Source organism: Chaetura pelagica, unplaced genomic scaffold (assembly GCF_000747805.2).
Source record: "Chaetura pelagica isolate M959 unplaced genomic scaffold, ChaPel_1.0 scaffold472, whole genome shotgun sequence".
NCBI lineage: Eukaryota > Metazoa > Chordata > Aves > Apodiformes > Apodidae > Chaetura > Chaetura pelagica.
In genome coordinates this window covers 2,649,510-2,663,408 of record NW_009952566.1, presented here as the reverse complement: position 1 = coordinate 2,663,408, position 13,899 = coordinate 2,649,510, and the positions used below count along the sequence as shown (strand labels likewise).

At 37.4% G+C, this 13,899-nt stretch overlaps 1 protein-coding gene across 1 annotated transcript in view; it reads right to left on the bottom strand.

Moving 5' to 3' along the window:
* Positions 1-6,525: 6,525 nt before the first annotated feature.
* The window catches only part of ETAA1 (Ewing tumor-associated antigen 1), a 14,994-nt gene continuing 7,620 nt past the window's right edge, over positions 6,526-13,899 (bottom strand). Inside the window, exons 4-8 of the mRNA XM_009993469.1 lie at positions 12,935-13,072; positions 12,589-12,665; positions 10,943-11,061; positions 8,476-10,616; positions 6,526-6,641 (exon numbers count right to left, since the gene is read on the bottom strand). Coding sequence (XP_009991771.1) covers positions 6,526-6,641; positions 8,476-10,616; positions 10,943-11,061; positions 12,589-12,665; positions 12,935-13,072 — 2,591 coding nt within the window. The remainder of the gene's footprint in view (positions 6,642-8,475; positions 10,617-10,942; positions 11,062-12,588; positions 12,666-12,934; positions 13,073-13,899) is intronic.

The window sequence follows — 13,899 nt, the reverse complement described above, 5'->3', positions numbered from 1 at the left end:
TTTTCTCATTCCTAGGTCAGAATAACATCAAATTGCTTACTAATTTGTGAAGCACAAGACTTTTGCTGTGAATAACAAAAAATTAGGCAGGTTTGGAGGGTAGAAATGATAATTTCTTGTATGTGCTCAAGCTGTCATGGGTACATACTACTATAAAATGAAAAGGATGAGGAAATTCCACTGAGTAGACTGGGAAGAGGAGGGTCAGCTCTTTAGATAGTCTAAAAAATAATGGTATTTTTCAGAAGTTTGATCAAACTGAATGGGATGATGAAGGAGAAAGTCTTAAAAATATCCCTTGTGTCTGCAGAAGAGCTCAGATGTGCATTCATTCTTATTAGTCCCTAGAGAACCCATGCTGGATTCTTATGCTATGGAACTCAACCAGAAGAGCTTCAATTGGAACTTGCATCATGTAGAAGCTCCATTAGTTAGTCTGTAGGACATCAGGCTTGATTGCTTTCTGTGCTCACAAAACTACTTGTGTTTTTTCTGGAACACGGACAGGCAAGTTGCTGAGACGACAAATATATCCGACATATCTTCCAAGAATCTCTCTTGCCCTTTCATGAATGTTTGAATCTCTCCATTTCCCAAATATATGCTTGCTTGACATTTTTATAACTAGCAGGTGTTTTGTGTAGTTTCATTGGTGCCTCAGAGTTTCTCAAGAAAATGAAAAAGTGTCTGTCTTTATCTGGTCTACATTGATTGACATTATCTTAAACCATCTTCAAATTTCTTTCCATTCACCTTTGTAACTCTTTCTACAGGCTGTCCTCCAACTTTTCTTCCTATCTTTATGGTTATCTAGTAGAAAACCGTCACTCGGTCAAACTCTTTTTAATGTATTATATTGTCAAGGTTTGACACACTAATGCAGTGTATTCAAACTGTTTTGATCTTTAGAAAATTTTCATGGGTGATATGGAGCCTTTCAGAAATTTCACTTAGATAGATTGCTGTATAACATATATAAGCTTGATGATCTCGCTCACCCTGCACTCCTCCTTTAGAGGCAGTCCAAGTGTTCCCCTATGCATCCACAGATTACAGGTTCTACAGCTTGATCACATCAAATTTGGGATCCTTAAATGTCAGAAGTGGATGACTTATGCCTTAGAAAATATCCGAGTTAAAGATCTAACTAAAAGTAAATGTAAATTTAAAACTAAGTAGATAGCTGTGATCTCCCATAAAGGAGCAGGAGTCTGGTTGTTGTAGAAGCCGAATTAGGACATGATTCCTAGTTTGATCTGCAGAGCATGCTTAATGACCACATTGGACAGTTAAGAATTATGGTTACCAAGGGATGGAGAGGATAAGGCCTTGAGGAGCTTCTAAGAAAGCCTGTATGAGATTTGGACACAAAGAAATGTAAAATCTTCTTGTTTCTTCTGATATTTTATACTGTAAATTGAGGTCTTTGCTGGTGTGATTGCCACTTCTGATGAGTAGCTTACATTGAAATTACACAAGTCATCATGCTGAAAACTGAGCAAGAGATATGGAAAACATACTCATGCTATAAAATTCAGTTCCATGTATTCATCACTAACACCTGTTGAGGTTCAGTAACAAAGTAGTTATTAGGGTTAATGTCAGCTTAATTTACAGCATTAGAGTTTACAAAAACATCTAGCCCTATCCAGGTACAGTGTAGAATTTGAGAAGCAACTGGGAAGAAAGGAATTAAATCTATGATATTTCTAAGCATAAATTTCAGATTTTTGCTATAGAACAGGTGAGCTAATTTAAAACAAACAAACAAGCACTTTGCGAGTCATTATTGGAGATGCCAAATGTTTCCAAACTGTTATCCAAGCCTTGGAGAACACATTTTTCTTTCTCTCACTATGTCAGGTTTTTTTGTCATTGAGGTTCAGGTTTCTGCAGGTCTCTTGATGCCCAAAGGTGCAGCTGAGTTTCCAGTGGGATATTAAAAAACAACTATTCATCTAGCTTTTTTTTTCTCACTAGTGCGAATTACCAGTCTGACCTGCCAGGTGCTGAAATATTCTTAGACACTTGGCCCTACAGCCACCATTCTGCAAAACATACCAGAGAGGTGCTCATGTTTAGGCATGTAAGAAATGCCACCCTGCTCAGCCAAAAAAAATGAATAACCAAAACCTAAACTGCTCTTCTTAGTTAGACTATGATATTTTATTTGGACTAGTCCATCTTCTGTTCACAGACACTGTGGCAAAGCTTCATTCCCATGTCTACATGGGACCTAATTTTCCAGGGTTGAAACTCAAATTAAGTTTTCTCTTTAGTGAGGACAAGTTGCAAAGAGCAAACAGCCTCATTTAGAAGGAAATTTATAAATTCTGTAGCCCTCACCTCTGTTAACTACATTGCTTGAAGTGAAAGCTGTTAACTGTGTCTTTTAAAAGCCAAATGTGTAAATGCAGCCTTTTTGCCAAAAAGACTTTGAAAATGTGCATAAATAATAACAATTTCTGATAAAGGCAATGGTGTTTTACTAGATTTATGTGCTAAAGACAAGAAGTACTTACAATAATGAAATGCATGGGCTTGATTCGTTTTTTGCCTGAGTCATGCCATTACCTCCAGTGTTCGAAGGAAATTGCTGCAAGAGAAGAATCAGGCCCTTCATGTTTTGCTGGGTACCATGCTGACATTATGCCCAGACATCAGGCACAGAATTTTATCTTTAGGTCCGCAAAAACAGTACATTAGATATCTGTAAGTATTTTATGGAGCAGGACTTTTCTGACTGTTCTAACAAAACCACCAGTATGTGTAATAACCAGGGCTTTAAACAAATATTGCAGTTATGATTTACAGCACAATTGCCAGAGTCTTCCTAGCTTTGTTTTTGATGGCTACTTACTCATGCTGTCATTTTTAGCTCAAGATTACATCTGCCTCGGCTTCTTCCACAAACACTGGATTCACTGGAGTGTGTTGCAGACAATACAGCTCTCAAATAATAAGGCATTTGTGTTCATTTTCTTCTTTTTTATCTTTGGAATTCTACTATTTAGGTCACTATCTGTTGCTTCCAGCTATTCTTTCCTGACAGATTGTAGCTCTTTTTAGGCTTAAAAAGATATAATCAATGAATTAATCTGTGTTATTCCTCTGGGTATGAAGGTCTAGATGTAATAAGTGGTACACGTAGTATAAGATTACATTGCTATTCCTGAGCTGTAGTCTCGAGATTAATTTTAGTCTTATAGGCTAAAATTTGAAGAGCTGCTGGATGCTGACCCTTCTGAAAATCTGATACAATTAATGCAACAAAAGCTCAATATTACTACATTTCTAAAATGCTTAAAACATGATCCCTCACCAGCATGAACTGGAAGGGTGTGACTGTATCTATATATATTCCACAACACATACTTTTAGATAAAGATAAGGAGAATAATGATAAATGGATCCTTTACCTGATCATACCTGCCTTTCCTAAAACAAAAAAGGATCCACCACAGATTTTACCTGAAAAAGAGAATCCTTGGATTTTAGTAAGTAACATCACTCATCATGAAATGCGTCGATATCTGTGGAATCAAAATTATACTTAGGTATGGGCACATGCAGCAGTTCCATTTACATTTAAACTTAAGCTCACTGATTGCTCTGCTCATGTAAAAAATTACTATGCTCTGAATGAAACGAAGATGAGTGCTTAAACATACAGTCATAAATTAATTTGTAATGAAACATGACAGTCATAATTTAATTTAGAATGTATTTAAGATTGTTGGTACTATTTGCATAGGTCTTTTTTGCCTGGAGGAAGATGTGGCTTCATAGTGTAATGTCAGCTATTGAAGTACCAAACTTCTGATGCGTACATGTGTATTAATTAATTAAAATTATGTAGATACTTTCCTAATGAAGATCTGTTGTCTACTGCGAGCAGTCAGACAAAAGACTGGATAATTGAGGTACATGCAGCATCAGTGGGTCACCAAGAACTTAGCAGGAAGCATGAGGGATGCTGAGCATAACCTGCAAAATCTGTGGGGTTGTGAGGCTGCTGCTCAACTTCCTTCCTAGGTGGTGAGGAGAGGGAATGTGACATGGGAGCAAGGAGTAGGGCTGCAGCTTTTTCACTTTGCTCTCTGAAGCTGTTGGCTGCCCAGGTACAGCAGAGCAGCTGTCTGGGCTTAGTACTGCATCCCTAAAATATCTGTTGGGCAGACGGCTGCTTTTGCTGATGTAGAGCTCAGCGCAGCTGAAACCTTGTTCAGGCACTTAAAACTGAGCTGTGCTCTGTTTCACTGCTGGCCATTAGAGTACCTGAAATGACCCCCCGGGTTAGGAGCACAGAACCATCTCTAGCTACACCCCTGCTGCGCGGCTGGCTTTAATATCCAGAGATTTGAAAATCAGACAAAGGTGAAACTCCTCATCTGCACCCCTGTCAGTGTCAGTATGCCACCCTGTCTGCTGGGCTGGCTCCACATCCAGCACCCCAGCAGGGTGGGAAGAGGCAAAGGGCAAGACTGGCACTTGGAGCAAAGGCACTCACAAGAGAAAAGTTGTGTGCTGTGTAATCTTCCAATACATACATAGCTGGACAGTGTTTTTAGATTTCTTCTAAAACTTTGACATGTTTCTTCCAATACATACATAGCTGGACAGTGTTTTTAATTAGATTTCTTCTAAAACTTTGACATGTTTCCGACCAATCAATATGAATATATATACATATTTTAAAGATAAAAATTTCTTGCTAGTGGCCTTTTATTTTTGATAGTGTAGAGGTTGTTCTCCTTTGTAACTATTTCTAAGTCCTAATGAATATTACTTCTGCCTGCGTTGACTCCACCAATGAAACTATATAGAGTATTTATCTGTTAAATTACTGTTAAAAGTAGTATTATTCTGAAGTTATTTGAAAAGCTGAAAACATTTTTTCTGGGTTGATTTTCAGTCATATGAGTAAGCTGATCCAACTCATCATATATTGCACAATGGCTGGACCTGGCAGAAGTACAGGGAGCTGCAGCCACAGACTGTAAGAAATGTGTATTGGGCACCACTGTCTTTGGTGAACCTGGGCATTTGATTTCATAATCAACTAGCTAGCACCAACAATGGTGGTTAATATAAAAGCAAATTCAGTAGTTTGAAAATATATAGTATAATGAAATATTTCAAGACTCTACTGTGGATGGTTATTTGTAGAACTAGTTAGTTAGTCCACCAAGGATTTCTAGTTTAAAAGGATCAAAGGGGATGCTTTGTCACTGCTATAGGTAGAAAACTGAGCATAGAATAACTGGATAAATTACTGAGAGAACAATCAGGTAAAGTCCATATGGAATTTCCATCTCACCCCCTTTTACCAGCTTCTGTAGTATAGTATTTTCCAGAACAGAGCAGAAAAAAGTAAAAAATTTTAATGATTATTACAAATATACAGTACTTATATTTTTAGGAGTTACAAAAATGGCACATACTACAGAAACCAAGAGCTTCCTCTAACCTTTGGTACATTTCAAAGTTATTTATTTACAAAGAAAAATTACAGTCACTTTTCATAGTGTCACATCTTTACATATAAGCATTTCTCAGTTGAAAAATATCTTGCAGCTTACCCACAGGCAGTTTTTGCAGTTTGAGCTCTGCACTCATCTATCACATCAAAAATTCTATCAGGCCCTGTTAAGCTGACATGACATTGCATTTTTATGTTTTAACAGCCTTTAGTCTGAAAAATATGTACAAGCCATAAGGCTAAACTGATTCATAGTTGAGATTTCACCTGGTGTATTATATATTGCTCACAGTTTGGTAAAATGACATAAGCTACCTTTTTTAATTAGCTTGGTAACACGTTTGGAAGTAAGTGGTCCAATTTTGTTAGCTAGGGCACTTCCAACTCTTCATTAAGGGAATTTTTTAAAAAAGAAAAAAAAAAAAGTCCTTTCCAGGATGCTTTTCCACTTTAACTTTTATATTAAATTCTTCCTTCACTATGTACAATTCTTACCTAAGGTAATGGAGACAAATTGAGCACACTTTTCCAAATCCTGTTAATTTCCATTAGTTTTCTGATGTTGAATGCTTTCTAGATTGTACTTTCTAAACCAAAACATAAAAACTTTCTTCTACCTGCCAGAAGACATTAGTATGTGTGTACTTCATTTGAAGTCTTGTTATAGATTAAAATACTTTCAATAAAAGAAATACAGCCAAAATTCATACAGTCAGATTTTGGCATCTGCTTATGTGTGTTACTTCCATGCTCTGATGACCTTCAGACTATAGGACTTCGCCACATAACAGTATGTGAACTCAAAACAAATCTTCATTAAGCTGAAGATAGTTTAGGACTACATATTTACAACTGGTAGTTTTTAATTTAGACTAATTACCATCAGAGTATTAGCTATGGTTCAGGTCAGGTTGTTTTTTTTTAAATTGAGAAATAGAAGAATTTTGTTGTCAGTAGCTGTGAACAGAGTTTTAAAAGTGTTTTCCAGCATTACAGTATTTCCCTCCCAAAAACTTAGTCCATAGACAACACAAACTCCAAATTCAAGCATCTTTAAAGGATGCCTGCATCCTGGATTTCCTTCGTGCAAGAGCTTCTTGTTTTTTTCTTTCAATCTCTTCTTGAGAACATTTTCTATTTTTTTGTTCCACCACAGACACTGTAAATGAAAAGCATGCATTAGGAACATTCAAGGTTGTTCAATATGTATTTTAACTTATCTGTTGGCAACATTTGAAGATCTATGGCAAGAGCACACTATTCTGACATACCAGGCACCCAAGTTAAAAATGGCTTATCTATCCTATCCCCAAGGCAGGAGAGGGGATAAGATGCATGACCTTTGTAGTCCTAGAGATTACTACCTCCCAATAAAAATACTGAGATGCAGACTTCTGCTTCAAGGAAATTTTACTTGCCTGCCCTTGAAGTGAACTTTGTGACATCAGGAGTCAACATAGGAGATGGTGATGGCTTAAGAAAATTAAGGCTAGTAGAGTGAAAAGGGCTCTACAATTTAGTGAGTTAGGCAGAGATATGGGCATAGAGATGGTATAGACACAGGGGTCAGATACAGTACAGGTGTCACACAAATAAAACCACAAAGGTTGAAGAAAGGTCAAAAGTAGCAATAAAAATTGACAAAGGAGACAAGAACATGATAGCTAAGCATAATATTTTATATGTTGTACTATAGAACTATAAATTGCCATTCTCATTGGAACCAACAGAAACACTCCCTGAATATGTCAAGATTATTATTTTTATACACCAATTTCCAATTACTATATTTTTAATACGTAGTCTTTCAATGCAAATACATAAAACAAAGGGTCTCTTTGCTTCTTAAAAATAAGGTGTCCATGCAAAATTACATACTAGTTTTTGAAAGGATCACGTAACATCTTTTTGTTACAGCAGTGTCCTTTCACCAAAAATGTAAGGTAAGGACTGTTGATGTTTTTCTGTTAAGAGAATCTACGCTGTATAATTCCTTTTCTCTAGAACATTCCACAGAATGACTAGTTATCTCTCCTCTCCCTTCCCTCTTAACATCCAAAATTGCTACTTTCCATTTATCTGCTGCTTTGCTGGGGAAGAAACACAGATTAAAACTCTGATTCTTCAAATAATGGTGGCTGACAAGTTTGCATGAATTATTTTTTTGTTTTTGTTTTTGTACATGCTTCCTGAAAACTAAGGTTGATACAGAACACTCTAGAGGCACACTTTAATCAAAATTGACTAAAACTTCACCAAACCATCAGGTCAAGTAAAAACAAGACTAACTAGCACTTCACTGGTTCTGCATTTCCCTAGCAAGTAACACCACTGCATGGAAAATTACAGACTGCCAATGGAAAAGTGACTGACCTTCCATCTAGATGAAAGGAAATGTTAGTGTTTAGACTGGTAACACAAGAATACTTCACTGGCAATTTTAGCCGAGCAAAACCAATACAGGCCAAGGTTTCAAAAGCCTCAAATGATTTGAGGTTTCAATTTTTAGGTGTACAGTAATAAACAGAAATTAGCATTACATGTCACCTGCTGCCTTCTTTCCCTGCCCCAGTATTAACTGGGGTTTTGTGAATCATGTCTGATAAGTAATTTTTAATGTTTTTCAAAATCACCACCTGTGATCAAAGCACCAATTCACACTTCAACATTTACTACATATCAAAATAGGAGTACTATTTATAGTATTACTATTTATTTATAGTAGTACTCACACTAGTATGAAGTATTCAGAAAGTGGAATAGAAATGTGAAACAGGAGTCCTTAACTACAGGAATTCAAAAGATGCATCACATCAGTTTTGTTTTGGAGAAAATAACCTCTGAAGTCTCACAGAATCATTGACTTACATCTTAACTGAATGGATGAATATCAAAGCCTGTTGTAAGATGCAATACAATATTAATTCTTCTGACATTCTGATGACACCAAGAAAACAAAAAACATACAACAGTGATCCAATAAAGACAAATACCTGATGCAGGCAGTGCAAAAGACTCTGAAATGTGCCTCTTGAAAGGTGGCTTCTTATTGTCAAGCTTGCTGTGCAAAGTCACATTCACCTGATTCTTGCTTTCTTCCAAACCCTGAAGAGTAATTCCAATGCCAGAATGACTCCCTGGATTTTCAGACCTTACATGAAGAGCACTTTGAGAACTGTTAGTCTTTCGAAACTTAAACTTTGAAGGCATAAGTGATGTTTTGTTACCAGAACTGTTGTTTTGTATCTTTCCCATATTATACAAAAGCTCTGGGCTATCCAATGTTTTGCTGCTAAAAATGTTTACTGTATTAACAGGACTTATTTCAGAACCAGTCTCTCCTACTGGCACAGAATTTGACCTGTACCATTTTCCTGAAACGGTCCTTGTAGGATCTTCAGAAGCAGCTTGATGACAGTTTTTAGACAGTGTGTATTTACACTCCATAGAAGTACCTGAGATCAAAGTTACAGGACTTGAGATGTTTTTACAGTTCACTGCTTGACCTGATGTGGCCAGCCCACGTGTAACCTTTGATGAATTCCTACAGGAATCGTTTAGTGAGAGAGTGTCCTGTTTTGCATTTGTTTTTTGTGCCAAGAGGTCACCAGGTAGTCCTTGTTTAGATGATGGGAAGCTGTTATCAGCATTTGATCTGGAAATAATACTGGCTCCTGGTATAGTTTTAGCTCTTTCATTTCCTTGTTTAACATCCTGGCTCTGAGTCTGCTTTTCTATATCATCACACACCTGATACAACAATTCATCATCTTCACAGTTTGCATCCCAAAGATTATCAGATTCACAAAACATATCTAATACCTCATCAGAAAATTTTGGTTCATTCCAGTCATCAAACGACAGAGGACATTTCTTTGGTATTTCACCTTGATTTAAGTGACCTGTGTTAGTTTGGTTAACCACTTTAGTTAGATCATTAGGTTTTGTATTGGTAGAAACACTGGATGATTGACAGAAAATATTGTGTGCATTATTCCCAGATTCTTCAATCCGTTGCCTATGAGGATTAGAACTTGAAGGAATAAGAGGAAGAGGATCACTTTTAGGCTGAATAGCTTCATGTCCATTCTTAACTTTAGATTGCATTGAAACAGGAATATGGATCAAATCACTGTTTTGGGCACTCTCCCAGACAGAATTTATTTTATCTGGCTTAACAGCAGCTTTGCCATGAAAGGCTACAGACTCTGTGTTTGAGTTTTCTGTCTTCTTATATGGCTTTTGTAAAGGAAGAGATTTTGCAACATTTTGTGTGGTTTTACTGGAATGTTTCAAAGGTGAAAACTGCAAACTCTTAGAGTTCTGAACACTCTCTAAACAAGTTACTGAATTGCAACTACTTCTTTCTTTTGTTCCGCTACCATCGCTGAAACCACTCACAGATGTATTTGTAGGAAAAGGTGGTGCTTCTTCCGTAGATAGCAATTCCGGATTCTGGGTTATTTGCATCACAAAAGAGTCATCTGCCAAAAAATCTGTATCCCAGTCATCAAAATCATTAGCTACTCCAGCAAGCTTACTAGAGACAACCTGTGTCTTCAAAGCACAGGAATTTTTTGTTGTTACCGTGTGAGTATCAGGTTTTGGAAGAGTCTGGTTCGCGCTTCCCAGCACACACTGAGTATCTTTTTGATATGCCTTTGAATTACCATGTTGCAGGTCTTTAATTTGCCCAGGAGTGCGTTCCTCTTCCAAGGTGATTTTATTTTCGTGGAAACTATAATTTAATGAAATACTTGATAGTCCTTGGCTCAGCTGTCCACTACACTTCTGCGTAGAGCAGTCAAAAAGAGCATGAAGGGCTATTTCAGCCTCAAGGTCTACAGACTTTTGACTGCTAGATTGACAGGGCTCTGCAGCAGGGATGCCAGTGCTCTGTCCAACTGGTTTCAGGGACAGAGCAGTATCTGTTTCTGAAACTTCACCAAGGAGTGATTTCAGGTTCTTTGTATTTCCTTCATCTTTAGAATTATTTAAACACTCTGAGGCAGTTTGAATGAAGTCATGACCGAGCTTCTCTTGTTCCTGAACAGTATCTAGCTCTACTAGATTTTTATCAAATTCCTTAGCCAATTTCATTAGTTCCTCCTCAGGATTTTTTATTTTAAGATCTCTAGATTAAAGAAAAAAAAAATAGAGAAAAGAAAGTCAGACCTACTGAGAAAGTTTAGCCAAATTAAGTAACATGACCATATGAAGTGCTGATTCTTTAACAACTACAGAGAATATGACAGAATCCCATCGCTTCCAGTGCACAGTCAGTGTGCAATCTTTTTGAGAATTCCCAGTATATACCCTATTAGGAAGAGATAACAAGCCCAAAGTTAAAAGGATTCTGTGTGCTATGTACAATTACGTGGCTCACAGGTATATAAAGGAACACCATGTACCCTTTTTCCTGAAAGCCCAGCTGTTATGGGCAAGACAAAACTAACTTACCTCGTACAACTTAATTTTGTCCTAGCTCGCACTTTCACTACTCCAGGTGTGCAGGGAATAGCATCCTCACCAATCCATGTCCCTAAAAGGGAGCCTTCATTACAGGTTGCTTTTTCATCCTAGATGATTAGATTTATAATGCTTAGTAATTTGAATTCAGGTAAAGATTGGAGTAGACATACACCTTGCATTAGTTAAAGTTGCTGAACAAATTAAACTGGATCAAATCTATTGACAGCCACAGACAAACTAAACCAGTGCAAGGTAAGCAAGATTAGAGCTACATTTTTCTGCTGATGGTTACAGTTAGAGTGCAGCACACTTTAATTATATCCACTTGTACAGGAATTTCAATTAAAAGAACTGAATTTTACTTCGGTGCTGAAATCTAATACTCTACTTCAGGTTTCACATGATCTGCAATATTCATGTTACAAGCTGTGATCTAGTTCAGTATAAGGACTAAGGAGTTAGCTGAGATGCACTGTCTTTATCCCTTCAAAGCTGCATTAACAGAATCAGAGAATTTGAAATAAACCATGCTTCCAGGAAAAAAGTCTGACCTCTTCCTTTACAGCTCATGTATACAAGGACCCTTTAAACAGAAATCAGTAATGTTTAAGAAGTGAACCTTGTTTTAAAGCTTCAAAGTTTAGGCTTGGATTTGAATTCTGAAATCTAAGAGATACAATATTGTAGTGGTAAAATGTGTAAAGGGCCAGAGCCAAGTTTTGGATGTGAGAAATCACTGCGAATAGAACTTTACAAATGGAGTAGTTTGAGGTAGGTTTTGTTTGTTTTTCCAAAGAAAAAACATAAGCAAGCACATCCAATCTCAGATTGTTTACATTTATGACAGGGCTATTATAATTTAAAGGGCAGAAAGTGGCATCCCTTAATGATTTTCCAATTCCTAAGTATAATTTTTCACAAATATGCCATTAAGTGAATACATTTTACATGGTCCTGTTAAATAAGCAGGCATATTTTGCAAGCTAAATATTATATAACTGGTTTAGGAATAACAGGTTCTCTTCTTGCACTTAGTAGAAGGCAAATGACAAACCAACACTATCTTATTTTCATGTTCCACACTGTGGACATCACGGTTACAGCAAGAGAGACACCAAGAGCACAGCTTTTAGGGTAAAAAGGTAAGTTATTTAGAATAAGGAAGCAACATTACTATCTATATTATTGTGGAGTCTATGAGTCTTGTTCTTGTACTTCAGCATCATTCAGGATCATTCAGAATGCTTAAAAACAACTGACAAGTAAATCCAGTATATATTGAAGAAATTATTACCTTCTAACAGAGGAGTGATTAAGGGTAAACAAACACAACAGTATTCCAAAGACCAGGGGCAAAATCTTGAATTCTGAAAGTAAAACTCTCTAAAATGGAGCTGCTGTAAGTCTGCTTTCTTAAAACATCCTTTTTTACAGCATCTATGACTCATATAAGAGCAAACACCAAATGCTAAGCTTGTAATCCAGTCCTGTTTCATGTACATGTTACTAGTTTTCTGCAAACCCAATTCTTGCCATGTTACTGTAACTAAACTTGAGCTTTCACTAAAACTGAACAGTGTATCACTATTCTGTTTGACTACTGCAAACACAAGAGCATAGAAAGTACCAATTACCTGAGGAGCAATACGATTAACAATTTCTGAAATTTCTACTGCGCATCTATGGGTAGACTTTTTGTTTTTTCCATTGCCTGTGAAAACAAACAAAAAACCTTAACAACTGCAAAAAAACTCATTTTTTATGAAGTGCAGTATCTCAAATACTTAAAATATATGTGCTAAAATCAGAACTTGATTGAACACCATTTTGAAAAATTAATGGGATTTTAATAAAAATAAAACCAAATGACTTAACCATAATAGCAGAGAGGGACCTTTTTTCAAGCAATTTGATAACTTTTAGTACACTCCCACCAAATGCACCAGTAAGTGCCTGAAGTCTGGATTTTGTTAGTATTACCCAGTCTGTGTGCAATCGGTGAATGAGGATCCCAAAAGATTTCTTGCTGTATCTCAGTGTCATTAACAGGAGAGCTGAAGGTAGGTATTCGAGATTTCCTGCTCAGTGACCTCTTTGGTGTTTTATGTAGAGATGACTCTGTGTAAACAGAAAGATGACCCTTGTTAAAAAACAACTAATAAAAGGCCAAAATAACTTACAACATACAACAGGTCAAAACTTAAAGCTTTAGGAACTTCCAAGAGTAAAATCAAGTTCAAACTCAACATTTCTTTACCTGCAATAGGGATGCTGTTTGCAACTATACATTTAATGCAGAGTATGACTGTCAGTGACGTCACCACAGAGACAAGACAGCATTACATGATGCTGACAGCTGTATGCTCAGCATCTGATGGTAACAATGAGAACTGTCGGTCCTGCTATTTGATGGAACACTGATTTCAGCCTAGGTGAGGAGAAAAACTACACATACATGGGAGAGTATTTTGTATTCTGCCTTGCTCTGTCTCTTTCATCCAGACTCTGACTTGGGTCACAACTTTAATGGCTCCCCAAACTGTTCTGGGCCACAACCTACCTATGTCTGTACTCTCCTCCAGCAGGCCTTCTAGGCCTGTTAAAAGCAGTTCAGCTATTCAAAACAAGCCTGCAGAGCAGTCCCAGGTCAGTAAGTGAACTGAACACACTACGTGAGGCTCAGCTAGTCACCCCTACCCTTTAGAAATGACGTTGCAGATGTGGACGCCTATAGAAGTATTTGCAGAAGATGCAGTTACAACGTGAGAAGCATCGGCAGAGACGCTTTGCACTTCAGCGCTCAGCACGGCCGGGCTTTGCCCTCCCCTGGAGGGGGTCCAATCCCCCTGCCAGCGCTCAGCATCTGCTGCGGGAAGACGCTCCCCATGGCTGAGGCGAGAGGCACCTCCCAGCGCGCACGGGCGGGGAGAGCGGGGCCCGCACCG